The sequence below is a fragment of the Filicampus tigris genome, chromosome 3 (genome assembly GCF_054856515.1).
Source record: "Filicampus tigris isolate MCC_2025a chromosome 3, RoL_Ftig_1.0, whole genome shotgun sequence".
Lineage (NCBI taxonomy): Eukaryota > Metazoa > Chordata > Actinopteri > Syngnathiformes > Syngnathidae > Filicampus > Filicampus tigris.
The window spans coordinates 28,892,963-28,920,857 of record NC_141219.1 but is presented as its reverse complement, the minus strand read 5'-3'; the positions used below and the strand labels follow the sequence as shown (position 1 = coordinate 28,920,857).

Genomic DNA, 27,895 nt, shown 5'->3' with positions numbered 1-27,895 from the left:
ACTGATCTGCGGAAATAATACATGCATCATTATATGGCACTTTTGTGGACACTCAAAGCACTCACAATGTATGTTTCAAATGAGTACTTTCAGAGTCAGTAAACAGACTGCGTACAATGGGGTTATTAGTTTTCTTAAAAAGGAATTAAAAAATAGTACATAGCAGTTCCTAATAGTACGCCAGCTCGAAAAGTGCTTTTGCAGTCTTTTACAACTGATGTGCAACTTCTGGTTACCGTCAACTGCCTCCATGCCAAACTTGTCTCCCAGCATCAAATCAGTTTGGGAATGTCAGCTTTTAACAAAGGAATTGTTGAGATTTCTTTCAGTCTTTCAAGTATTTCTCAATCATGGTTCTTCCCGTGGACACATTCTCTGCTTTGGTAGAAATGTCACAAAAGGCTGTCAAACAAGTCATCTGACTTGTTCACAGTCGGCACCTGTCGGTAAAGCAGCTTCTGTTATGCTGCAAATGCTACGAACTGCAGGGAAGTGAGAGGGGAAAGACAAGGTGCAGAAAGTGTTACAAAATATTTATTTCAGATGGAGTTCTCCATGCGGTGTTGTGGCAACATGTCTTCTGTCCCGATGGGATTGATGGCTCCTTCCAACTACTGTCTGGTTTTCTGCTTCATCCCCAGTTGTAGAAGTAGATCTTCTGCCAGGTGGGCAGGTAATCCATGAGAGGCCCTGAAAAAAAACAAGCAATTTGTTAGGCAGCGGGACAATAAAATTAAAACAACTGCAACAAACCAATCTTTTTACTATTAATCAATTACTATGGAAACTGAGTTACTAGACCTGGTAACCATTCAACCTGAGAAATACTTTTTGATGCTGATAGTAATTGTTATCCTAACTACTGCATCTGACTTTGTAATACATCACCCCTGAAATCATAACTCAAAAGTAATTCCAGGCAAAACATTTTATTGCGATGTAAGAGTATGAAGCACCAGCAGGTATTTGCTCTCAAGCACTATCAGTACTTTGTCGTGTGTCTGATGTAATTTCTAGACTGCTCACAGCCTCAAGAGTATGTAATCTGGGGAAGATAATGTTTTATATACATATATGTATGTATACCAGAGATAGGCATTCCGTCCCAGGGACGCAAGATGAGAATTAAAAAAAAAAGGACTAACTAATAAGCAAGGACGGAAGTGGACTTTCGTCCGTCCCTGTAATCGTACCGACTGACATGTTGTGTTGGGTTCTTTTAAAAAGAAAGACCACTGTTCTCTTCTGCGATACCACAGAGTCGCATTTAACTCATTCACTGCCATTGATGTATTTATTTGTCTTTTCACAGTCCAGCCATTCAATCCCAGGCATTTATATTTTTTTCAAATTTGTTCAAACGTAAAGGTGAAAGAGGGTCTGAAAATGTCTGGCAATGAATGAGCTAACTGCCTGCACAACACTGTAGAGCCCTTTTTTTTTTCATGTGTGTTACCTGCAGTAACATTGTACTCACAGGCATAGTCTACCCTCTAGTGGTTCTTCACATGTAATACCATGGATTACGTCGCAGGACGGCCATTTCACTGACGATCGAGGAAAAAGGTGGATAGCAATTTTGTTTTGTTAATTAACTATGTACATTTGGTACATAGCTTATCCCTTTGCATGCAAAGTATGTCCTTGTCTGGGACATCGCTAATGCATAAAAATCCCTCCCAACAGTCATTCATGCGCCGAAGTACATTTAATGCTACAAGCCGGAAGTGGAAGTCTTTCATTCTCCTCCTAAAAGAACATTGTGTTATTTTGCAATAATTATTTTACTGCAAAATAACAGACGGAATAAGGACGGAAGCGCTTTAAAAGGACAAGGACGGACGGGGTCAGAGGACAATTATTTTTTGGAATAAGGGTGGAGGGACGAGGACGGAAGGGTACCCAGGTGGCAGACAGAGGACGGACCGGCAAAAGTGTCCCTCTCTCGTGACAATTGAACAAATCAAGTACCAAATATAAATAAACCTATACACACAAAATGATACAATTCGATTATTTGAAGTTTTCTAAGTTCTGCAACATTTTCTTCCTGAAATTCACCTTACCATTCACCATTCATCCTATCCCCTGTTAGGATCAGAGGATAATCTTGTTTTTTGTTCAAAGTTATCCAGATCCTACTGAAATGTTTTGAACAAAACAAACTCAAGGTTTGATCAAGATTAAAACTAGGATTGGATAACATGATGTAATCCGATTTCAGAATCCTTCTTTCCCTTTTGAACAACCCATTTTCAAGATTTGGTCCAATCCGATAACTAATATCCACTCAGATTACCTTTGAACAGCTGGCCCCTAAAATATTGGCACAATTTATGTGAGTGTTTGCAAGTTTCTAATCTATTTAATGAATTTCTCAAATAACGACTGTTCAAGCAAAACAGGAAATGGCCATTTTATCATGGTTTTAAAAAGGTGAACATCAGAGTCAGGAGTACTTACGTGCTATGAGGCCTATTCCAGGGACATGCTTGGCCAGAAGTTGCAGCAGGAAGAGAATCTTTTCCCTGCAAACAAAGGAAAACAATTTTACTCCAATTGATTTGATGGTAAGCAACTGTGATTTGGCTATCATTGAGGACAGTTGTGGAAGACAGTGGAATGTGAGTGACAGAAGTCCAAATTCAGTAGCTGAAAACTGGACAGACGCCAATGCCGCACATATTAGCACGAACGAGACTGTTTCAGTCCAAATTAGAAATTCGACTCAATAAATTCAGAATCTTTCCGTTCCCTGATTGGTGTTCCACAGCAAAACAAGTTGGACTAGCACAAGATGACTGAAACAATCTGCACACAAGAATACATTTAAGAGCTGTTATATTCCATATTTGTATAGTGGTGATGGTTTCTAATAGTTGCAAAGCGATAATGGCGATATTAAGGGACCAAATGCACTTTTACGAGCACCTAACCACTTCAGTACAAACGAGTTCAAATGTACACAGGTATGGATTTGCTGAAGTTTCATTTAAAACTAGTGCAAGGTTCACAAGTAATGAAATACAAATTAATCAATGTTTTTCCGCAGTAACATCATCTCAATGAACACTGTGATTTTATCTGTTCCTGTAAAAAAACGACACAAACTGAAATCACCTCTTTTGCTGAGTGACATACAAACCAAAAAGGAAAACAATGTTTTAAGCAAATATTTCATGACATTACACAGTAGATCAGGTGTCAGACTGTTACATTTAACCTTTGTGTGGCAATTTAAATGACAAAAGCATTAAGTAAGATTACAACTTTTTCTGGAAAAATGAATAAATAAAACATACTTTCCTTTATTGTAATTACTTGTTGCCACTTTGGGGACTTTTGTCTCATATTTCTGATGCATATACCGCTAGGTACTTATCTGCAACTTTTTGTGATTTCATCTTAAGAGTGCACATAGTTAAATGTCTGCAACACAGAAAACCCGCGCACTCCCATTTATTCAATGTGTACTCGGTGGATTTCAAACATACTCACTCTGAGTATCTGTCATAGAATGGGGAACGGACAAGGTAGTAGAGTAAAAGAAAGGTTCTTCTCCTCATCTCTTCCCTTTCCCATCTGTTATCAAATATTCTCTCATGGAGCACAGCAAAGCTAGATGGGAAAACGGACCAAAAAAAGGCAATGCAATTTCAGTGTACTGTTCTTGAGATGTCAAAGGAGAAAAACGGTAAGATCCCGACATGACACTTTGAACACTATATATCTATGCACGGACACACACACATATATAAATACAAAAAACCACACACATACATACAGTATACATATATACACACATACTTATACATATATATATATATATATATATATATATATACACACACACACATTTATACACACACACACACACATATATATATATATATACACATAATTTATAGATATATGTATATATATACACATATACATATATATATATATGAAGCGTTGATGCAGGGTCAAACCAATGATTACAATGATTTTTTGAAAGTTCACCCTTTTGTCAATTTGTCATGCCAAATTTTAAGATTCTAACATGCTTCTTAGATTTTTGAAAAACGGAGAAAACTGAAATTTGTGTAAAATGCAGAAAAACTGAAATTTGGTGCAAATTCGATCCACTTTATTCCTCCAGGCCCGGCCCCCCCTCTGACTTCCATCTTTTCCACCAAATGGAAAAAAAAAGTCTTGGCTGGTCGCCATTTTGTCATTATGTCATCGCTGCAGTGAGAGGTTTCTTGAGTCCCAAACAAAAGAGTTCTTCTATACCGGGATAAAAGCGCGTCAGCGCTGTCGGAGCAAGCGTTCAGCGATCGGGGGGGGGTCTATGTTGAAGAATAAATGATCAAAAATCCCTTATCCCCTTTTTCTGTGGCTTCAAACTTTCCATACCCCCGCGCGCACACTCACGCGCTGTAAATGTATCTTGTCCAAATATGTGAAGAGCATAGTACAAACCTGGAAAGCTCCAGACCTGCAGAGACAAGCCACGGCTTCCAGGTCTGTTTCCCGCACAGCCCAAGGCTGAGTACTGCAGTCAAAAAGGACACGTTAAGGACGAGTGCCTAATTAGAGCTTCAGCAGAACAATCAAATGTTTTAGAAATGATAACTTTTAAATTGTATTTTTTCAAATGTATCTGACAATGCCTAGTTCATATTGTTCGTAAGAGTTGAGTGCATCATCAATGTTGTCAACTACAGCACCTGCAGGTTGCAGTTTGTTGCCACTTAGTGGTCAACATAAATAACGCAGGAAACCTCTCTAGGATTGGGTAGGAAATCCCGGCCATGCGTTTTCTGTCGTTCTTCTCCTCATTTAGGGCATGGGTGAGCTAAAGCATACCTTCACTGACTTTTGGCGAGCGGCGGGGTACACCCTGGACTAGTTGCCAGCAAATTGCAGGGCAAATATAGCTGGAGACCGTACACAGCCATTCAGACTCACGTTCGCAACTTACGACAATTTACTTTGTAAATACATTTTTCAGAGAGGTGGAACAATAAGGAAGGATACAATGCACAAGAGGTCGACCGATGTACACAGTTTCAGCGATGGTCTCTCGGAGCCTCAAAGGTGTCGGTTTGCTGTGGAGCTTCTCTTCCCTCAGGTTTCGACTCCTCTTCTTCTCACTGGCTGCTCCCCACTGCTGCGGCTGCGCGGAGGGAGCTGCCGCATCACAGGGAAGTGGCAATGTGGGAAATTGGCCTGGCTCAGACAAATTTGAACTGGCTAAAGGCGGTCCTAATACAGACTCGCATCCAACTACGTACTTCACCAAAATGTTTGACGAAGCTTGTATGATACAGTACAGTTCCGTACCACTCCAAACCACAATACCGTCTTATAAAAGGTACAAAATGCGAAATTGGATTGTGTAAAAACTAAGTATTATTACTTCTCTAAAGCTAGAATATTTAATACAGCTCATGTAACTTTTACACTCATTTACATGTTCACTGTACATGCATCTAAGATTGTACGTAAATTGTTTTACATCCTTTTGCCAGAAACGAACCGGCTTCAAATCACTTCACAGTAATGGTACCTATCGAAGGGTGACCAAATGTCCTCTTTTGCCCCGGGCATGTCCACTTATATGGTGTTCGGGTCTGTAGGACCCGTTTTCAGTTTTTATCAAAAGAAAAATGAAAGAATTCATTATTTTTCTGAAATTCACTGGCTTTGGCTCATTTTCAGTGAAGGACATAAATCGAAACACATTTATTTACCAATTTATCAATTACCACATACTGGAAAAATATACTAAAAATAATGTAATTCATTCCATCACCACGTTCAAACGAGCCCTCCAAACACGCCGCCGTATTGCTGACTTTGTATAAAACTGACATTTTTCCTCAAAATCCTACCGCGGGTTGAAAAAAAAATACATTTTCATCAGACAAACCTGCTGTAACAATACCAAAAGCTCATGGATTGGTTTTATCACAGTGTTGATGTCACAGTGTGATATTTATTTCAATATTGTGTGAAAGATCACACATCCTAAAACAGTTTGGTTAAAAATAACACAATTTGGAGTCAAAAGTGAACCAATCCACTAATCGGGTGACTTTGACCCACCTTCTTGCGTTGCTTTGTACAAAACTACCCATTTTTGGGTTTGCTTACTACAAAACACAACCCAGAAAGTTGGGTCATTTTGACTGACGGATCGGTGCATTTTGTGTCATTTTTAACCCAACTGTTTTTAGAGTGCAACACAGCAGTAAGCCTCAAGGTCGTCTGTCGGCTTTGTAAGCATAAACTCGCTTAAGACCACTCTCCCGGAGCGATGAGAAACCACATCCAAAGTAAATCTCGATGTGAATCTGCAGGTCGATGGCGGCGGGACCAGGCAGACGAGCATGAGAGCGTTTGTTCCAGCCAGGCGCTGCGATGCTCACCGCACAGCAAAGATTACACAACTAATTTGTAAAATGGTGCGATATGCTGCCGCTTTCTTTTGTTGAGGGCAGACGGTTCGAAAAATTAATGCTGTATAACGAGTCTGAGTACGTGGTGCCTAGTCGCAAAACAATAACGCCCCAACTCGAAAGTAGCCATAACCAGATGAAAGAGGAGATACTACGAGCATTTGAGCGGGTCAGCTATGTGGCCAATGCCTTAACTACAGACGGATGGACGTCCATAGCAACCGAATCTTACATGACTATAACATGTATGACGTGTGTGGACGAAGGACATCCCCGCAGCTGTGTTCTTCAGACATCGGACAGCGCCTTGGAGGAAAGACACACAGCTGAAAACTTGGCTGCTGGAGTGTGATGGCTACGTGGGCAGTAGAAAATAAAGCAGTCGCCTTTGTGCATGATAATGCCGCAAACATGGTGCTGGCGAATGAGACCCTGCTGGACTGGGAGTCGGTACCATTACTCATTACATTATTCATAATAAATGCCATGCATTGCATTGGAAAATGTATCAGAAATGTATTTCTCTTTCAATTGTTCACCTTTATTCAGTCAGTTGTTGTTACATCAATAGAATTTAAATGAACAAACTGTCCTGAATGTTTGGGCTAAAATAGCCCCTACTGTAAATACACAAAACATTTGCATTTTAAACTTTGAATCCAATATGTATTAAACTTCAAGTTTTCTTGCTTATAGACTAGTTGACCAGTCGCAAATAAAATTTTAGACTAGTCGGCGGGCAAATGAGTCGAAATTCCCATCCCTATGTAATACATTCAGATGGGATTGTATGCTTTATTCTAACTTTGACCAATCAGATGCAACCATCCAATAGGCAGACCTGTCAACCCCAGGCTGTGCTGAATCTTACAAAAGTAGGGGGTGACTTTGCTCGTGAAAATCGGCCGATTTGCAATCGGAATTGCTAACGGACGCTCCGGATTAGAGCCGAAATGGGCAAGATGAAATCGGTCTAACAAAAAATGAGTTTTTAATTTTTTTTTCCCTGTACAAAAATTGTTATATGGCCCTCATTTGAGAGCCACACTAAAACTGATATGTGCACTCCTGTCTCTAAGAATTATTACACTTACAAAAAGTGCCAGTACTCTTTAGCCAGATATCAAGAGGGTCCTACTTCTTGGTCAACAAAATTATACAATTGTTTGGCAAAGACTTCTTATCGCAAACTTCAAATTTCAGTATATAACACAATTGTTATCCAACGTGCCTTTGAAGTTTCAACAATGCTCACCGCTGCCCAGTGATCTGATGACGCGACCTGACCTCTGGCCCACAAAGCAGGCGTCCTCTTGCAGCTCCACACTGCCACCATCTGTGCACAACAAGAAATGAACACAAGGAACTGCCTTTGACATCTCTGTTTGTGCAGGACTATATTTGTTGAGTCAGCTCCTTTTAGGTTGCAATACATTGGGTACTGAAAGTTTTCAGATCACTTGAAATCTTTCACTTTCTGTGTTATTGCAGCCATTTGCCAAAATCAAAAAAAGTTCATTTTATTTCCCATTATGTACACTCAGCATCCCAACTTGACAGAAAAAAATTGAAATGTAGAAGTGTTTGCATATCTATGAAAAAAGAAAAACTGAAATATCATAAGGTCCTAAGTATTCGGACCCTGATGCATTTTATTGGTAGTAGCCCCCTTTTGCGCTAGTACAGCCATGAGTCTTGTGAATGATGCAACAACCTTTTCACACGTGGCTTTGGAGATACCCTGCCTTTCCTCCTTACAGATCTTCTCCAGTTCTGTCAAGTTGAACGGTGGTGGACAGCCATTTTCAGGTCCCTCCAGAGATGCTCAATCGGGTTTAGGTCAGGGCTCCGGCTGGGCCAGTCAAGAACGGTCACAGAGTAGTTCCGAAGCCACTCCTTTGTTATTTTAGCCGTGTGCTTCGGGTCATTGTCCTGTTGAAAGGTGAACCTTGTCCTGAGCCCTCTGGAAGAGGTTTTCCTCCACGATATATCTGTACTTGGCCACATTCATCTTTCCTTCAATTGCAACCATCCTGTCCTTGAACCCCACCCCCACCCCACCACCACGTTTCACTGCAGGGATTATATTGGGCAGGTGATGAGCAGTGCCTGGGTTACTCCACACATACCGGTTAGAATTATCACAAACAAGTTAAATCTTGGTCTCATCAGACCAGAGAATCTTATTTCTCATAGTCTGGGAGTCCTTCATGTATTTTTGGGGAAACTATGCAGGTTTTCATGTGTCTTGCACTGAGGAGAGGCTTCTGTCGGGCCACTCCGCGATGAAGCCCCGACGGGTGGAGGACTGCAGTGATAGTTGACTGTGGAACTTTCTCCCATCTCCCTATTGCATCTCTGGAGCTCAGCCACAGTCATCTTTGGGTTCTCCTTTACCTCTCTTTTCCCACGATTGCTCAGTTTGGCTGGACGGCCAGGTCTAGGAAGAGTTGTGGTCGTCCCAAACTTCTTCCAGTTGAGGATTATGGAGGCCACGGTGCTCTTTGGAACCTTGAGTGTTGCAGAAATTCTTTTGTAATCTTGGCCAGATCTGTGCCTTGCCACAGTTCTGTCTCTGATCTCCTTGGGCAGTTCCTTTAACCTCGTGATTCTCATTTGCTCTGACATGCACTGTAAACTGTAAGGTCTTATGTAGACAGGTGTGTGCCTTTCCTAATCAAGTCCAATCCGTTTAATTAAACACAGCTGGACTACAATAAAGGATCAGAACCATCTCAAGGAGGATTACAAGAAATGGCCAGCATGTGAGTTAAATATGAAGGTTTTTTTCCAAAGGGCCTGAATACTTATGATTTCAGTTTTTTTTCTGTCAATATGGGGTGCTGAGTATACATTAATGACAAATAAAATGAACTTTTTTTTTTTATTTTGGAAAAAATGGCTGCAATGACAAAGTGAAAAATTTCAAGAGGTCTGACTCTGAATACTTTCTGTACCCACTGTATGTGCAAATGTTTTGTTTGTCACAAATGTGTGTTAGAATATTTTGGGGGTTTATATAGACATGATCAAAATGTCAAGTGCAAAAGAGAGCCACCAGAGTTTACATCACTGACCTTTGCCAACTATCTCTGAACCTCTGTCAAGGGGGATGATGGGCGGTGAAGTCTGGATGCCCGATTTGTACCACAAAAGAAGCACAAGGCGAAAAATTGCCCTTTGGGATTAATGGGAGAGAGAAATTAAGTCAGATGAGGAGGAACAGATGGTGAACCTGTGATTCCGCTGCACTGCGTGGCAAGTACAGCATGTTCAATAATACACATATAAAATGGTACACTTAAACACAATACCATAGTTGGAACAGGCATCCAGAAATTTTCTATACCGCTTCTGCTCATTATGGTCACTCCGCCTATCCAGCTGACATGGGCAAAAGGCGGGTTACATCCTGGACCGGTTGACAGTCAATTGGAAGGCACATGCAGTGTCATACAAAAGTGAGCACACCCTTCACATTTTTGTAGCTTACTATATCTTTTCGAGCGACAGCACTGAAGAAATGAGAATTTGCTTAAAATGTAACCCGACAACTGCCGGAAACAAAAGTGAGTACACTCTAATGTAAGAAATATTCAAATTAGCCAATTTTCTCCAGTTGTTATGTGACTCGTTAATGTTATAAGGTTGCAAGTGTAAATGGAAAAACTGAAATGGATTAAAAAAAAAAAAAATGAAAGTCAACACTTGAATCATATCCTCATTGCCTTATTTCATATTTAATGTGGAGGTGCGGTAAAACTACAAAAAGTCATTGTCATTGTCCAAATAATGTACTTCTGGGTCCACAGTAAGTCACTGTTGACACACCTCAACATTCAAATGCTACTAAAAGTCACTTACTTCAAAATTTGAATGAGTGCAATGACCAGCCAGCAGCCAACTTCCCCGCACACCTTTTGGGTGCCCATCTCCAGGAACACCTCAACATACTCCAACACAGAGAGCCAGGTGAGAATTCTCTGCTGTGAGATAGACTGGACAACAGAAAACCATTTTGAACATTATGGCAACAAGACAAACAGAATTCCCCCCTGCCCCAACAAATTCTCCCCCGACCCCCACCCGCCCCCTCCGACCGCACATATCCAGGCTGCTGCCACTTGACTTGTGCAAGGATAACAAAGAGTCCAATGATTACGATAATCCTGCCTTTCTGCAACAAGACACTCTTGTTCAAGCTCTTTGCAGAAGTTTTTGGATGTAAAGACAGTTTGTTCAAACAAAATCCATCATCTGTGGCGCTCCGACAATGCAACAGCCACCATCTTTTAGTAGTGCTCACCACAGTCAGGGCAGACTTCAGCCCTTTGCGCAGAATGCTGTCATTGAACAGCACCAGCAGATTGGAAGCAGAGTAGACTGAAAAACACACACAGAAAGCCATACACATGAACACATGCCAGTCCTAACCTAAATGTGCAACAAATTGTTCTTTGGGGGAAATTAAGATATTTTCAACAAAGGAAGGACCCCATTTCGCATTTCTGTTCAAATACATAGTGCAATTTAAATGACTGAATGAAATTTGAATTCTATTCTGTGTATGCTCTGACTTTACTTTTCTGCACTTGGTTCAAATACTGTACCTACTTTGCCATGAAGCTATGACAACACAGTCCATTTAAAAAATATATATATATTTCAATTTACTAATTGAAGGTGACTCGTTACAGTCTCAACTGAATGAAAATGTGCTTCACATACAGTAATGTAAAAAAAAGTAATTCAGACATTACCATCCATTGCATCATCTTACCCACTGCTTTCTGTTTCCTTCTGACTAGGTTTCATTTTTAGGTTTATCGGTCATATTATATAGTCATACTGGTTGAAAACAGGAAAGCCGTTGGGTTTCCTTCCTGTCAACTTATACCTCTTTTATAGTATCACTACTGAACAGTTACATGAAGGCCCATTTTGCTATTTCTGTACACATGCAGAACAGAATTTCATTTACACAATATAAAACTTGTATTTTACGTGGCTGTACATGCATAAACCTACAAGGGGTTACAAGCAAGATCTCTAATTATTAATACATGTAACGAAATTCTATGAGCATTAGCTAACAGGTTGCGCTTGCAATATGGGAATGTGTGATAAAGCGTTTATGGACTGTGAACAATACAGTAGCTTATCTGCAACAGTTTGTATAGAGCTCCTGTGCCAACATTTCTGGTATAAAAGAGGATGGACAATTTTGTACAGCACCTTTAGATTTATTATATTTATTCATGAATTGTGTTTGTGCAAAGGCCACTATTCAACTTAAAAAGAGGCAATAAAATAACTGTTGCTTTGATGCTTTTTCATGCTTCTTGTACCATCGCAATCTCCATTCATTTCAATGATGATTTGAGATTACAACACTGAACAAATTAAATTCTTATCTCAAGGCATTCCGGTTTCCTCCCACATTCCAAAAACATGCATGTTGAGTTAACTGAAGACTCTAAATTGCCCTTAGGTGTGAATGTGAGTGTTAATGGTTGTTTGTCCGTTTGTCTATAGCGTGTGCCCTGCGACTTGCTGATTGGCGACCAGTCCAGTGAGCCCCGTCTCTCAGCCGAAGTTAGCTGGGATAGAGTCCAGCACACCTGGGACCCGAATGAAGATGAGCGACAATGAGATTGGATGGATGTAATTGCATAAACGTAGTCGTCCTTTTCTTTTCCTCATGCAACATTGCATGGTTGTGTTCTCTTTTGACCTGGTGACAATTGGGTTTGAAAAATATATGCGAATAATATATCTTTGACGTAGTGCTACCATGCATGTGCTGTGTTTGATTTGCACTCCAGCTTGCTGTAGTACGCATGTGTGCGTGTGTATACACAGTATATATATTTTTGGAACAACTATCATTTTCAAGATTCACTGCCTAAAGTTGATTAAAAAAAATCTTTTGTAATACCCTTTCCATACATTGCATCATTCTCCTTTCTTTCTGTTTCCTTTTTCACATGCTTTCACTTTCATTCTTTCTCATTCAGGATGGTAATTCTATTTAAGTTCAGTGGTGAAGGCGTGTTTCAGTAACTCTTCATTTAATAACTTAATGAGTTACTGGTATTCAAATGGACAAGTACTTTCACACTACAACAGAGAAATAATATCTATTATTATACCGAACCTATTTTATCTTTTTTTTGTTTCATGCGGCTACTGAACTGCCCAGGCATGTACTATATATGCTTTTATTAGCATATTGTTGGACAGGAAAATCATGACTTGATTGACCATTAAGAATTATATTGATTATGTACAACTGACTGACTCTTGTAATGTTGTCTTGAAGCAATTGAGGCAAAATGGATTGCTCTACTTGACTATAAGCAGCAGAGGCTCTGTTGAGTCAGTCTAAAGTAGTTTGCCTTCGAAAGAACAACATGATGTCAGTTATGAAAAGATGAGCTACAAACACAAAGGGCAGTTATCAGTTCAATACAACACTGGAAAGGGGAAACAAGAGTTCAGAACATTCTAACTGAGATTAAAAAATATAAAAGAATGATTCAGTTCATTCCCTTTTTCCCCCATAGTGGATTGAAAAGATTTTGTGTAATGTCAAAGTGTTCATTTGCCTTAAAGTGGAAGTCAACCCAAACATATTTTTTTACAAGAATATGTTCTATGCAAGCCCGCTAATTGAAACCGGGCATTCTGATAAATACTGCGTTTGTGGAATAAGAGTTAATCCACCCGTTTTAGCCATCTCTCGGGGCGGCCATTTTGTCACTCCTATCGACTGAAAATGACATCACAAATGCTCAGGGCTCAAGTAGCGACCAATCACAGCTCACCGTTTTTTCTGAAGCTGAGCCGTGATTGGTGAGCATGAGGGGCAAAACGTCTTCCAAGACAATCAGAACAGTCCAGTTGCAATCGTTTCAAGACTACAGTTACAGTTAGACTTCACTTTGATGGTTAATGCAGTTATTGCAATTTTGTTGTTTGATCATCATAGATTGGTTTATTTACATTTCAAAAACCAGAAGCCATTCATTTACAAATGTGATTGCACTTTAGTTTACATATTTAAATGTTGAGCTATTAAGATTTGAATGAGGCAAAATAACATGCCTTTTCTCTCAAATATATTGTTATAATCATTTGTTTCAGCTGTACTGTCATTATTTTCTGTATAAAAATTAATTTGGTGTTCAAAAAAACTTTTTTCAAACTTGAGTCTTGAAAAAGAGGGGGTCGTCTTATAATCAGGGCCGTCTTATATTCGGGCCAATACGGTACATGCGAAGGGCATTTATGAGTAGTGGAAGCATATTCATCCATCCATCCATTTCGTACACTGAAAGCTGGAGTCTATCCCAGCTGACTTTGGGCAAAAGGCAGCGTACACGATGGACTCATTGGCAGTCAACCACAGGGTACATAATGAAAAGACAGACAACCTTTCACACTCACAGTCACACCATTGCTGAGTGGGAACACTCTTTATGACTGCACAGAAGTGCATCAGTGACTTAAGCGTTTAAAAACAAGAACAAATATTTGTTAGAAGTTGTACCAAATGTTTAGTACTTTTGAGATTTGTTGTTGGCATGTGTAATTAAGTAAATTGGATTCTCCCTCTAGTTCCCATAATCCCCTTAATTAACCCATTTAAACCGGGAGCGCATTATCGCCTTTCTACCACTAGAGCCGGGAGCGCTGTTGCGTCTTTCTACCTTTACAGCCGGGAAAGCAGATACTGTACATCCTTTTCTTTTTTTTTTAACCAACTCTTAATGTCTTAGCCAATGAAATGCATCAGAATATAAACGTGACGGTGTCGTGAGCCCTCGTAGGATGTCCCGGAATATTTTCAAGCAGTAATGGCGGATGCAGACGATCGCAGGAGCTAAGAAATAAGTGACTTTACTGACAGACCAGTGTTCTTCAAACTTTTTTGAGTCAAGGCACATTTATCTCATTGAAAAAATCCCGCGGCACACTAGCAGCTGAAATTGTAAAAAAAAAAAAAGCTTACTTTAACAATATAAGTGTTATATTGTTTATATAAGCATATTTTATCATTGAAGAATGATGTTATATTACGTCTTGAATAGGAATTAAATAAACACAAAGAAAAACGTGTTTTATAATGTTTCATATTGATACTTACTCAGTGTGAAACATGGGCCTGTTTGGATAAACACGCGTCACTAATTCCCTTCTCTCTAAACAAAGACAATTAGCTACCTGCTGCTACCTGCTGGTATGGAAGAGTACAACAATGTAGTAAAGACATGATTACGCTGCCAGGCGCTAGACTGCAAAGGCACACAAATTTGATAATTTCCCACGGTGTGCTGCGGCACAGTGTTCGAAAAACACTGACATAGACGTGCTTGTGGACTTTGAACCAGTGGAACCAATCACTCGTGAAATATGGTTTACACATACTTTTGTAGAAATGACGGTATCGATGGCTTTGTAACTGAATAAAGGATGTTAATTACAACTCGATTTTTTTCCAAATTACTTCTCTTGTACTGACACTTTATTTTTACATCTTTGATTAAAACAGTAAATAATAATAAACTCCATGTAATAAACTTCACGTCTAAGCTTTCAAATTCTTTTGGAATTATATTTCTATCTGCTCCAAGGGCTGAGATATCAATTATTTTGTAGGTGTTGAATTTCCAGGTTCAGGTTTTAGAGGGTGATTCTAAAATCGCCCTTAGGTTTTGGGGAGATGCTGAGCCAGGCGCTTTAGACCTTAATGGGTTAAAATAGTTAACTAGTATCTTTATCATTAATCATTTTATTGGATATTACCATAGACTGTGAAATGTCAATATTTTAAAAGGTATACACTCAGCAAAAGAGGGTGGTTGGGAGGCACTTAATACTGTTACACTTGATCTTACAGTTTTATCTTTCCGTTTAATATTGCAGGCTACTGGCTTAATTTTTTCTTACCAAGTTCAGATAGTTCATGGGAATCTGCAAATCTTCCTGCCCAAAGGGAAAAAAGAAAATCAGCGTTTAATAACGGTTTCTTCGGGTGAACTGCATTTTTTTTGTGTTCAGCACTGTTAATATTCGGGAAAGTCACTCACCTGCGATTAGGTAAGAGATGGTCCGAACTGTGCTCTCCACCTGGGCCGTGGCAGTTGGGTTCTTTCTTACATACTCTATATAACGCTCATAAAGACGAGTCACTTTATCAATGTGCTCTTTGAAGCGAGACATTTTAGCACTAGCTCTGATCAACACTCCACATTTACAGGTTGCTCTAAACACCGTTATTTAATAAAACACAAATTGCAGTTACTGATCCACAAGTAAACATAACGCACTTCCGCCTGCAGGACAAACTTCCGAAGAATGGTCCAACCTCTATTTTATTCCCACCCCTCAAATGCTTCGAATCTAGGACATTAGTTCCGACCATGACTATTTAATGCCCGGTTTCTGCTTCCTGACACGTTATTGTTGCATCAGCATCCAGCAGCTCAGCAATGTCGACCACGGGAGAGCAAGGTACATTTTTCTACTCGATCTCCATTGTAGCGTAGTTCTAAAATATCGTTTTGTCTCAGCCTTTCATGTAATAGTACGTAGCTTAGCTTTCTGACTGTAAAATGTGGACATGCCAAGACTGCTTGACAGTCGTAACACGCTAAAGCCACTGGCAAAACCTGACCACTTGGTACCTGATGTTTGAAATAATTTGTAGTGTTTTTTTGTTTTTTTTTAAACTTTTTATTATGATTATTTTTAAGTAGTCCCGTTTTATGTGAAGAAATAGACATTTCGCCCCGAAGCGGTTATTTATTTATGTAATAGTATAATTTTTTTGACGATCAATAAACTTTTGAAGTGATGATTATTTGCTGGTAACTAACCAGTTAGATTATTAAACAATGCAACACGAAAGGAATTAATCAGAGCTTTTCCAATAATTGTGCAATTGTGATAATATAGGGACAGTCTAAAACGCTTAATGTGCATGTAAAAACACTCGGCGTAGTTTAATATTATACGTATACGACCAGCCACCAAAATTCACTTGCACATCTCAACCTATTCCTACCTATGAAAATGTCAAAACAATCGGTATTTTAGATTTTATATCAGCTTTTTCCCCTAGACATGTTTTATCTACTATACTCAAAGTCAATAAATTGAATTTTCGGTAAGCACAGCAATGTTCCATGCTCGATTTAAACATTCAAATCGAAATGAAAATGATTTATGATTAAGGTCCCAGTTGCTCGTGTGTTTGAGCACAAATGGACTAAAATGACTAAAATTAAAATAAAATTTTTCTTTATGACGAGTGGGAAGAAGTATTTTTTGTTTTTTGTCTGCTCCCATCACTTCTTAGTTATTTCAGTTTCATTCTGACTTGGTTTCATCCATCCATCCATTATCTATACCGCTTATCCTCACAAAGGTCGCGAGGCGTGCTGGAGCCTATCCCAGCTGTCTTTGGGCAGTAGGCGGGGGACACCCTGAATTGGTTGCCAGCCAATTGCAGGGCACACAAAGACAAACATCCGCACTCACAATCACACCTAGGGACAATTTAGAGAGTCCAATCAACTTACCATGCATGTTTTTGGAATGTGGGAGGAAACCGGAGTACCCGGAGAAAACCCACGCACGGGAGAACATGCAAACTCCACACAGGGAGGCCGGGATCGAACCCACGACCACTGAACTGTGAGGCGGACGTGCTAACCAGTCGACCACCGTGCCGCCGACTTGGTTTCATTTTCATTCTTAGTCACTGGTGGATGCCCACAGGAAACCGTTCAGTTTAGTTGTTTCGGTTTCATTCTGACTTGGTTTCATTTTCATTCTTAGCAATTGGTGGATGCCCACAATTTCACTTTCACTTTTAGTGTGCAAGATAGAGCAGACATTTACCATTGGATATTTTTCAAGGATCCAAATAATTGCTCAGCTTTCTTTCGTTTGTTTGTGTTTGTTGATTTCAATTAATGGTTTATTACACTCATGGTTTATGCTTCATCATATTAATCATTACCATATTATGCCCTCAATTTGTGTGGTGATGCATGACCAAGATCTTGGTCTCATTTTGTTTTACATCTTATAAACCTGGCATTTGAACTGGGGTTTGTAATTTTTATATCAACTGTACAATAATGATGACATTTAAAATATGAAACCTTGCATCAACATATAATTATATAGGAATATTGTGATTGCTCATACTGTATTACAGACTAAGAAAGCATCTGGTTTTGTTTTGTTTTATTTTATTTTGTTTTAATAAGGAGTAAAGCTTTTCATTTCTGAGCCATGAAGGTGCATTACATTCTGTGGTACATTCTGTCATTTGTACATCTAGTAGTCACTAGGGTGAAGAGAAAATTACACTTGCAACAGTAATGCATGCCATCCTAACAAAGATGAAATCAAAATAGAGGAGAAGACAAACTGGAGTGCCAGTTGCTGCATAACTTGCTTGAGGTTTCTGCTCATTTTCTTCATTTGCGCTATCCTTAATTTTTCCTTCACTGGTCAACCTAATCCAATCGTAGCTGCCCAGGGGAGACCTGTAGGGGTGCTGCTGTTTGTTTCAGGCTGGCGCAGCCTCGTCTTATCTGGTACTATTTGCTTTGTTTCTATTTTGCAGCCTTTGAGTGTGGCTTCTTGCTCCAAATAAAAGAGGATGCTGCACTGGCAGTGGCACTGAATGACTACCTAGCTACTCGCAGCTACCTGGCTGGTTTCAGCCCTTCACAAGCTGACCGCAAAGCATTTAAGCTTCTCCACAGGCCCCCAGACCCACAACATGTCCACGCTCTGCGTTGGTACAGACACATAAAATCCCTGCAGCAGGACCTGAGCCCAGACAGCAGCAGTGAGTAGACAGTTGAAGACCTGAGCAGGCTAGACCTATCTGTGGAACCAGCTAGGATGTTGAGGTCCTCAAAGCAGGCAAAGTGGCTTTGGTCATCTCCACTACAAACGCTAGCAATACACTTTCGCTTTTGCCTTTCGTCATACACATGCTTGCATACGCTTCGTTACATTTATTTGCAAAATGTACAAACATTCAAATGTTTAAAAAAAAAAAAAGCTTTTAATATTAGTTGTGTTGCGATATTTGAATAGTTTTGTTGGTTTGTTGCATACTACTGTATGTTTGCAGCCTGCGCATACAATTTGAAATTATGGTTGAATAATTTTAACTACTGTAGATGTAGACTTTCTAACGTGCACCCCAAAAGGATTTTGTCTTTGACAGATAAATGCACAATGAAATGGGCAGTAAATGAGAGCTACGCCATTAATAGTTTCACATTTTGCCTCAGCAACAGTTGCTGGGTTTTTTTTTTCTATTCACTGTCATTCAAAATCTGTTTAGGTTCTTAATGATTCAGTGTAGATGCCATGTAATTTTTCCACCTCTTCCAACCGTGAGTGGGCCAGTGCTTGCATGCACCCTTCAAAACTAACTGATGATAATGTGGTCATCATTTTCAAGTTTTGATATGATGCAAGTTTTACTATAGCATTGACTCTGAACCAAGTAAACATCCTTTTGATAGTCATAATTTTAAGTCCCGAACTGTTGCCTGGAAAGACACACCCAAGGCACATCTAAAAAGGTGTTCCGGTTCAGTCAGCTGTCACAAAAGAATTCAAAACAGTCAACAGCGTCTCGATGCCTAATTGGCCTACTTGCAAAGTCTGATTCAAGTCCTGACAGAGTCCAGCGTGATGGCAGGACAGACTGCTTAAGTGGTCACCGTCATCAACAGGAGAGGTTATGGGCAGTCATGAGTGTTATGAATGATGTTACAAATATGCATACACATGAGTGGTCAATATGTACAATCAAGTCACATAAGTCACCCTTACAAAAAAGTAGTATACAAGAAGTATACTTTACAACGTATACTTGAGTATAAGTATATAAGTGTACTCTGAACTATGTACTTGTAGTGAAAAGTATAATAATTTAATACTTATTGATACTAATTTGGAACAAATTAAGTTTATAAAAGTATACTATAAGTATACTCATGAAATGTACTACAAGTACACTCATTTATATAGTACTAGTATACATGTCATGTACTTCTAGTCCACAGTTTAGTCTACAGGTTTATACTTGGAAGTGTATTGCAAGTGCTCTCATTTATATACTACTTGTATACAAATTGTATACTTCTAGTTAACACTCATTGATGCACCATTATACTTGTACAGCACATTTTAAGATTTCCAAAAATATAATAAAAGTAAAATGAAAAGAAAAAGTCACAATATCAAATATTTCTTTATTGAGAAAGGTAGTTCAGGATTTCAATTGTTTCCATTTTCCCCATTTATTTGTTTCACATAACTAATATTACATTTTTTCTCTAATTATCTTCCTCACATCTGGGATTGTGGATCAGGGAACTTCACATGAGTATGTGCTGTGGGTGAGAAAACACATGTGAACTAAAACATTATTCAAATTTTATTTTTCGGTAAACCACTCACAATTAACAAGACATAAAGGGTTGTCTATACCGTTCTGATTTTAACTTTAGAGCAATAAGCAATACATGCTACAGGGGAACTGGATAAAATGAGCCACTTTGAGAGGTAGTTTACACTACATACTATCAGAAGTCATTGTGGGTCGTTTACAACTCTCATACAATGCACTCACCAAGTATAGCATCAAGTTTTGAATCCATCCAACTTTGTTGTCCAAAGGGCACTCCTTAATTTGTTTTGGGTAATTTTGTTGATCCTCCGAAGTCATACAAGAAATCTTGCCAACCTCCACAGCTCTATCTTTAAAATACCGGTAATAAATGGCAAAAGCCATGGTCTTATTTTAATGCTTATAAAAAAAAAAAAAAACCGAGACGACATGAAGCAAAGTATCCGTTTGAACCTAGACCGTTTTTTTTCTTTTGATTCAAGTAAGCTTTGGCGTCAAGTTTTAAATCTGCTACTCTCGCCGCCCATTGGTTGCGTGGCAGCGCCTGCTGATGATGTCACGCTGTAATCGTATATTTCTGTAATTTATTTATTTTCTGTTATGTTTTTCAAGCCATGGTTCTTGTTTTGGTATGTTCTGAGTTACTAAAAATAAACAAATAAATATAAATAACTAAAAGTACATTATTGCCCATTGGTGAAGTCACTTCCGCATATGTCCGACGAAATTTCCCGCCCGTTGTCGCGGACAGTAACAAATGTGAAAACTTGGCAAGACACAAATTCGACCACAACACAGATTACCCAATTCGTTACACTATTTCTGTAATATATTTCTTTGCATCAATGTTTGCCAACCCATGGCTGTTCTACATGCTGACTGAAGACTTCACGTCACTAGAAATCTCACGTTGTTTTATTATTAGTAATTGTTGGCATTTGATAAATTCATTGAGTTTCGACGTAGTGCTGAGATGTCCCACACTGTGAGCAGGCATTGAACGCTATTCGAGCGCTAAGTGTTGATAGTGCGTGACTTTTTTTTTCTCTTTCCTCCTTCGACATAGCTCGTAGTTTGTTCGTGCCTGCAAACTCAGTAGTTGCAGATTGCCCGTGTTTCACCACGTTTGTTGTTGTGGGTAAATGTCAAAAGGTGAGTTTAATCATTTAAGTTCGTGTCAGGTAACTGCTGTACATGATAGCCTAGATATGTTCGCGTGAGTGATGTCACGTTGATGAACACTAGTTAGTTATTTTGACTCCTGCTAACTATTCTAGTGATGAAACCTGTGAATGTGTATTGTTTGGCTGATTAATTTCTTAATACAGTGAATCCTAATGTTTAGGCATATTGTTAACAAATGGATATGCATTGGATGATGTTGCTAGGTTATTCTTTGTCTGTGTTGTTGCAGACCACAATAAATAGACGTGTCAAGTGGAGCACGGGCCTGTGTTCTCTGACAGGAGCACCACATCCATACCTTGCCACTCTAAAATAGGGTCAGCTGGAGACATCATACCAGTCACTTGTCAGTCACCGTTTACTTGACATTATGTACACTTCATACAATCTTGCAGCCCGAGTCAACCAGAAAATTGTTTCCAGTTTGGCAGGAGAAACGGAAGTGACGCATGAGCTGCCTCGCAAAAGTAGCAGTAAACTTTACTTTTTTATTTTTTTTAAACTTTTTTTTATTTTTTATTTAGTAACTCTGAAGATAAAAACACAACAGCCAGGGGGTTGACAAACATAGACGCAAAGAAATATATTACAGATATATATAAAGCGTGACATCATCAGCAGGTGCGAAGGACCCGATCCAATCTGGACATTTAAAAACATTTCAATGAACATTTTATCAGTCCGGCCCTCGGCTTGTCGCAAAATGTTGTATTTGGCCCTCCGTCCATTTGACTTTGATACCCCTGACATAAGTGGAATGAAATCAGAGACCAGCAAAAGTGCATCTTTCTTACTCTGTAATATGTGTGGTTATTGTGGTCCAATAAAGTGATGGGACTTGTGCTTTCATGGTCTTCTATCCAAACAAGGACCCAATTAATTTAGAATCCTTGTTTGTATAAGGTGGACCGAGGAATGACATCGCTCAACAGCAGTGTTTGCATGGAATGTATTGTCAGTCGCCAAATTAAGTGCATGTTTGCCCATGTTTAATAATTTTGACAATCTGATTTCAGGGAAAGGAAAGAGAGTACAGCCTCATTGGTTACCACCATCTGGAACAGATGTTCCCCAACTTCGACTCTATAATAGTCTCACCAGAGCAAAGGTGTGGAAGATATTCATTCAAAAAAAGAAGTCATTCTGCTAGTGTTAAAGACTTCCCAAAATTGAAGCATTATAAACCTCAGTTAAATTTTCTTTAATTAAATTCAAATATTAAGACAGGCTAATCATACTGCATTTCTTAAAATGTGCTTTTTAAATCTGTTGCAATGAGATGACATCTTAATTAGCCTATGCCACTAAAGATTTTGAGAAATTATGTTTAGCATCATCTAAAAAGTGTGAATTTGAGAACATTCTCCTTTTTCATGGTCTGGGCAAAGTCCCTAAAATCCTTCTTGAGGAAGGATTATTACATAGCAAGTGAAATATCTCAACACTTTTACTGTAACGAGTAATAACTTCACTCAACATGTATTATAGTTGACCTTTTCAACCACTTTTATATTCACATATTGTGATGAAAACGTCACTCATGTCACTCTCCACTTAATCATAAATGGCTTGTTGTGAAAATGTCATTAAGAAACTGAACTAAAACTAAGGGTCCAGATAAGTCTACATTGTGTTGAAAAGAACACTTACCGGTAATCATCTACTATTATCTTCCTTTCTGTGAAAAATTTTAGGAGCCATTTGTTCCTCAGAATGGAAACAAGGTCACATGGTACAGCTGTGGGCCGACTGTGTATGACGCCTCCCACATGGGACATGCCAGGTAAGCAGGACACGGTGAAAAGCGTTCCTGCTGTCGAGACCACAAAAAAGCACCTTCCTTCATACCGATCATTTCTGACTCCTGGTGTCTTTCCAGATCATACATCTCTTTTGATATTCTGCGAAGAGTACTGATGGATTACTTCAAGTATGATGTTTATTACTGCATGAACATCACAGACATTGATGACAAAGTAAGTACAAGCTACAAAGTATAACTTCCCCATTGTGGTTATCCTTTAGAATATTTGACTTAAAGAAGTAATGATTATTTTTTGAATATCACTTATTATTAATATCTGATTTTAAAGTCTGCAAGATTACAATCCTGCGGGTGAGGGGGAAAGGATTGGTTTCCGTGGAATGCCCCTCCCCCAACTACGATGTGACCCAAACTGTATCTACGGATTGTTAAACTCGACGCTGAGGAGAAATGTTCAAATATCGATGTGATTTGAGTTCAACCAAACTGTAGAGTATAACCGCATTGTGGTTACCACTCTCAATGACTTTATTGTTGTAGTTCCCACTTCCATTCACTCCTATTGATTTTCTTCCTGCCCAATCCCGTGATTAATAGTGAAATTCACTCCCATTGTAGTCCCGTGGATCCCACAGAAATCCTGAAAAGATGTCAGCCTCTAGCAGCTGCACAGGAGGGCATGACTGGGGGAGCGGCAAGGCGCCCCAAAATTTAAAAACAAAAATGTGTGAAATAGTTTATCCATTGTTTAACGGCATGATACGTCTGTGGAATAAGTATTTGTGAATGGGAATAACTGGAGTCGAACAAATATTCTGCGGTAGTGTTATATATTATGCCACTCTCCGGGCTGGACACTTACAGTGTGGCAAATAAGGAGGGACATTCTTGGAAGCAGCTGCAGAACAAAAGGAAAATCCTTAATCCACTACAATGTCAGTCATTGTCATGAGTATGAGGAATTTGCGCCCTCTTGAGAAATCACCCTCTAGACTGGTATTGCCTTCTAATGCTTCCTGTAACTGTCGCTGAAGCAGAGGACATGTAAGTTAACAAAAACCTACTTGAGGTCACCCATGTCCCACGAATGTCTGGCCTCAGAATCATAAGCAGCAGCCACACAGTTGGGGATTGTGAAGAAAATATAAGCGTGCATGCACGAGTGTGGCCAAAGGGGCATCTCATACAGAGATTTACTGACATTAGTAATAGCCCCTGGTTTAAAAATAAAAGAGAACTTTCCAGTCAGATGGTCTCATTTTTTGCTGCCATTGTATTGTTACATATGGCATCAAGTCTGTTATGTTACAATAGAAGAATATTATCTAACACTTTGGTGGGCAGACGCTCACTAGAAACATGACAACAGAGCCCCGATTAATGCCATGTTTAGTACCATTTGAAGATATTTGATTTTTCCACTTCACTTCACTCCACTTTAATTTCCCTAATTATAACGCTCGTTTCAAGCAGTCCGTCCAAGAAATTGATTTGTACCTTTTTCTCTCTGTCAGATAATTAAAAGGGCACGTCATAACTACCTAATGGACCAGTACAAGGAGAAGCAACCACAAGCAGCTCAAATACTGCGGGATGTGCTGACTGCCCGAGTGGTGAGAAGTTACACAAATAAACTTTGGTGTCATTATCAGCCCTAAATTTGTGTGTTGCAAACAAGTGAAGGTTCTTCAAAAACTATGGATGTTGTACAATGGGTTGGCAGCGGCAGTTGGAATTGAAAATGCTTACTTGTTATCCTCAGCCCTTTCAGGCCCGTTTGGCCTCAACTACTGACGCAGATAAGAAACAGATGCTCGAAAGGCTTGATGCCGCCATCACTGGCGCTCTGCAGCCTCTGCAGGCAGCGTTGGAGAGTAAAGCTGCAGATGAAGTGGTGCAACCTCTGGCCCAGGTACGACTTTACCTGAATTGTCGCAAACTTCCTTTACTTACTGTCATCCATCCATCCATTATCTCACAATCACACCTAGGGGCAATTTAGAGTGATCAATTAACCTGCCATGCATATTTTTGTAATGTGGGAGGAAACCGGAGTACCCGGAGAAAACCCACGCAGGCACGGGGAGAACATGCAAACTCCACACAGGGAGGCCGGAGCTGGGATGATGTTTAACATGAAAATTCACTAATAAAGTGTCTGTATCCTCTAGGCACTACTGGAAAATTCCAAGGACATGCTGTCGGACTGGCTGGACAGTCAGTTTGGAAATGAAGTCACGGACAACTCAATCTTTGCAATTCTGCCTACATTTTGGGAAGGAGAGTACCATAAAGACATGAACGCCTTGAACGTAGGTAGCAGGGTGCGGTTTTATAAGAAACCTAACGTTGGATTACAAACCACTCAGTGTCTATCCTGTAGTCTACCAAAGAAAAATGTATGGATGATATTGAATCAGTCTGTACTCAATATAAAATACATATTGGAAAAAGAAAAATTGGCAACATCTATTATAAATCCCAGAAAAAAGGGCGAAAATATTAAATATATTAAAAAAAATAGAAATAGAATATGCGAATCGGCCGGTGCCAAACAGAGTTTACGGGGCTTGACTCTACTGTGCTAAAATGATCTTTCTGTTCTCCAGATTCTTCCTCCCGATGTCCTGACTCGTGTCAGTGAATATGTGCCAGAAATTGTGGAGTTTGTGAAGAAGATTGTCTCAAATGGCTATGGGTAAAACAGAGTGTGCCAATGGTTATGGCTCATAACACACATCCTTTATCATTTCAGTATAAATGGTAATAGGTCAAATGTTGTTTTCAGGTATGTATCGAATAGCTCTGTTTACTTCAACACTGCAAAGTTTGATGCCAGTCCACAGCACTCTTATGCCAAACTTGTGCCGGAGGCAGTTGGAGATCAGAAGGCTTTACAAGAGGGAGAAGGTACATGATAGCATGTTTGCAATTATTACAATGCTGAATTTTACAAGACTTGCTATAAGGCAGCTTGTTTATATATTTTTGGGTTGGATAGGATATCTAATAAGATATCTGCATGAATTGGGTGGGCCCTGGGGCCAACCGTCTCACGTTTATTTGGTCAATCCTAAACTGCCTGTTCTCAAAAGCACCACCTATAAAGGTACAGTATCATTTTGAGCTGTATCATTTATTTAGGTTTTTTTTTCTGTCTTGTAGGTGACCTGAGCATATCTGCTGACCAATTAAGTGAGAAAAAATCACCCAATGATTTTGCCTTATGGAAAGCATCCAAGCCAGGAGAGCCTTCGTGGGACTCTCCTTGGGGAAAGGTGACAAGTGTTTCCTTTCTGCTTTCTAATTGAAAGAAGTTTGGAAACTATTAAAACTTTGGTCTTTTGAATGTTTTAATAGGGAAGGCCTGGCTGGCATATTGAATGCTCGGCCATGGCTGGCTCCATCTTGGGGGAGTCTATGGACATTCATGGTGGTGGGTTTGATCTCAGATTCCCACATCATGACAACGAGCTGGCTCAGTCTGAGGTACGAAAGTGTTTTTTTTTTTTTTTTTGTATTCTTTTCTTTAAATCTTTTTTTAACATTAGTATTAAATGTTTTGAAACATCTCCAGGCAAGCTGCTAATAATCAAAGACATCTCATTTGTGGTTTTGTTCTTCCTAGGCTTACTTTGAGAATGATCACTGGGTCCGTTATTTCTTGCACACTGGTCACCTGACAATTGCAGGGTGCAAGATGTCGAAATCTCTGAAGAATTTCATTACCATTAAGGAGGCTTTGGCAAAAAATACAGGTACATCTTTTAGTTCTCCTTTTTTTTTTTTTTTTTTTCAAATCAAAAATGACAATTTCTGTTACTAAGTGTCATTTTTCTGACGAACTAATTTGAGTGAAAGGTGTTGACACCAGTCCTACTTGATTTGTCACTGGTTATGATCAACGGAAATGATCGATTTGTATTTCTGGACCAGAAGCTTTGTTTTACTGTTTTAAACATAAAAACCAACGTCATGCAAAATAAAACTCTTATAACTTGGCTTTTGTTTGAGGCAGGCAAGCACAATTTGAGAGGATATTTGACACTCTTAAAGCCAAGCTGTACTGTACGTTATTTTTTGGGGTTTTTTTGGAGCAACTATTTTTGTTGTTGTTGTTTTGTTTATGAACCACTTTGACTTTTTATTGGCCTTTTCTGACATTCGTTACATTTATTTTATATATATAAAATGTTACATTATATGAATTGAAACAATATTTTAAAAGACCTTCATCTGACCCTGTTAGAATTATTTAGAAGTTGCATTAACTCACCAAGCCTATTCAGTTGAAATTGAAATTCCAGTCTCATCTATGTCCAGTTTACGGCAGAAAGATTGTCAATACAAGTGAACCCAAACATATTTTTTCAAGAATATGTACTATGCAAGCCCAGTAGTTGAACGAAACAAGGCATTCTGATAAATATTGCGTTTGTGGAATTTCCACCCGTTTTTAGCCATCCGCCTGAAAGGGGGTGGATTTTACTGCTTAACTCATATTTTACAAATGCAATATTAATCAGAATGCCGTGTTTCAACTAGTGGGCCTGTTGGAAACATATTCCTGAAAAAAATATGTTCGGGTTGATTTCCGCTTTTAACTCCCAAGAGAAGAAGATGATGCCCAATGGGGGCATTTTTAGACCGACAAGGAAATACATTTGTGCTACATCATCTTAAAGAAGACAATATTTAAAAGTATATTGATAGGAAAACATCAGCAAAGAATCCTTTTAAAGTGTGTTGACTTTGCAAATCTACATATCAGACAGGTGTGTTCTAAATGAGGATACAAGATTCACTGCGGTAATGCGGAACATGAGTTGAGCTATTCTGGCAATGCGATCACATAAAGTCAATCCAGTTTGTGTAGATGGGGCCAAATCCGGACAGCTACACTAGAGCGAAACTGTTTTGAGAATGTGCTTACTATGTCACATCCACACCAGGTAAAAAGTGGACAAACAATGTAGCACAAAATAATCATTGCTGTCTGTGGGCACCGGCCGGACTTGTACAACACAGCCACCATCCAATACG

The 27,895-nt window shown here is 39.2% G+C and overlaps 2 protein-coding genes across 4 annotated transcripts in view; one reads left to right on the top strand and one right to left on the bottom strand.

Annotated features, from left to right (window-relative positions):
* Positions 1-516: 516 nt before the first annotated feature.
* On the bottom strand, positions 517-15,894 carry pex16 (peroxisomal biogenesis factor 16). The gene is made up of 11 exons (XM_086024741.1): positions 15,539-15,894; positions 15,399-15,434; positions 10,753-10,829; positions 10,311-10,444; positions 9,524-9,624; positions 7,702-7,782; positions 5,023-5,175; positions 4,465-4,537; positions 3,499-3,618; positions 2,464-2,528; positions 517-690 (listed from the first exon to the last, which is right to left on the bottom strand). Exons 1-11 carry the CDS (start codon positions 15,669-15,671, stop codon positions 632-634), a joined length of 1,032 nt encoding a protein of 343 aa, XP_085880867.1. The 5' UTR covers positions 15,672-15,894; the 3' UTR covers positions 517-631.
* cars1 (cysteinyl-tRNA synthetase 1) overlaps positions 15,806-27,895 on the top strand; it is a 23,436-nt gene continuing 11,346 nt past the window's right edge. Inside the window, exons 1-13 of one of the 3 annotated variants that reach the window (XM_086024737.1) lie at positions 15,832-15,962; positions 18,091-18,318; positions 22,104-22,195; positions 22,782-22,870; positions 22,967-23,063; positions 24,367-24,465; positions 24,615-24,764; positions 25,024-25,164; positions 25,462-25,550; positions 25,641-25,762; positions 26,018-26,130; positions 26,213-26,341; positions 26,481-26,610. In XM_086024737.1, coding sequence (XP_085880863.1) covers positions 15,941-15,962; positions 18,091-18,318; positions 22,104-22,195; positions 22,782-22,870; positions 22,967-23,063; positions 24,367-24,465; positions 24,615-24,764; positions 25,024-25,164; positions 25,462-25,550; positions 25,641-25,762; positions 26,018-26,130; positions 26,213-26,341; positions 26,481-26,610 — 1,501 coding nt within the window. In that variant the 5' untranslated portion in view covers positions 15,832-15,940. Of the gene's footprint in view, positions 15,963-18,090; positions 18,319-20,934; positions 21,055-22,103; positions 22,196-22,781; positions 22,871-22,966; positions 23,064-24,366; positions 24,466-24,614; positions 24,765-25,023; positions 25,165-25,461; positions 25,551-25,640; positions 25,763-26,017; positions 26,131-26,212; positions 26,342-26,480; positions 26,611-27,895 lie in introns of those variants that run through there. The other 2 variants (XM_086024738.1, XM_086024739.1) reach the window with 2 other exon arrangements.

Excerpts from the sequence above, each read along its gene's own strand:
- pex16 (XM_086024741.1), bottom strand. The coding sequence starts at position 15,671 with ATGTCTCGCTTCAAAGAGCACATTGATAAAGTGACTCGTCTTTATGAG. Across the intron at positions 10,830-15,398 it reads CCATGAACTATCTGAACTTG|TCTACTCTGCTTCCAATCTG; the intron begins GTAAGAAAAAAT and ends TGTGTTTTTCAG. Across the intron at positions 3,619-4,464 it reads GCAGGTCTGGAGCTTTCCAG|CTTTGCTGTGCTCCATGAGA; the intron begins GTTTGTACTATG and ends TTTCCCATCTAG.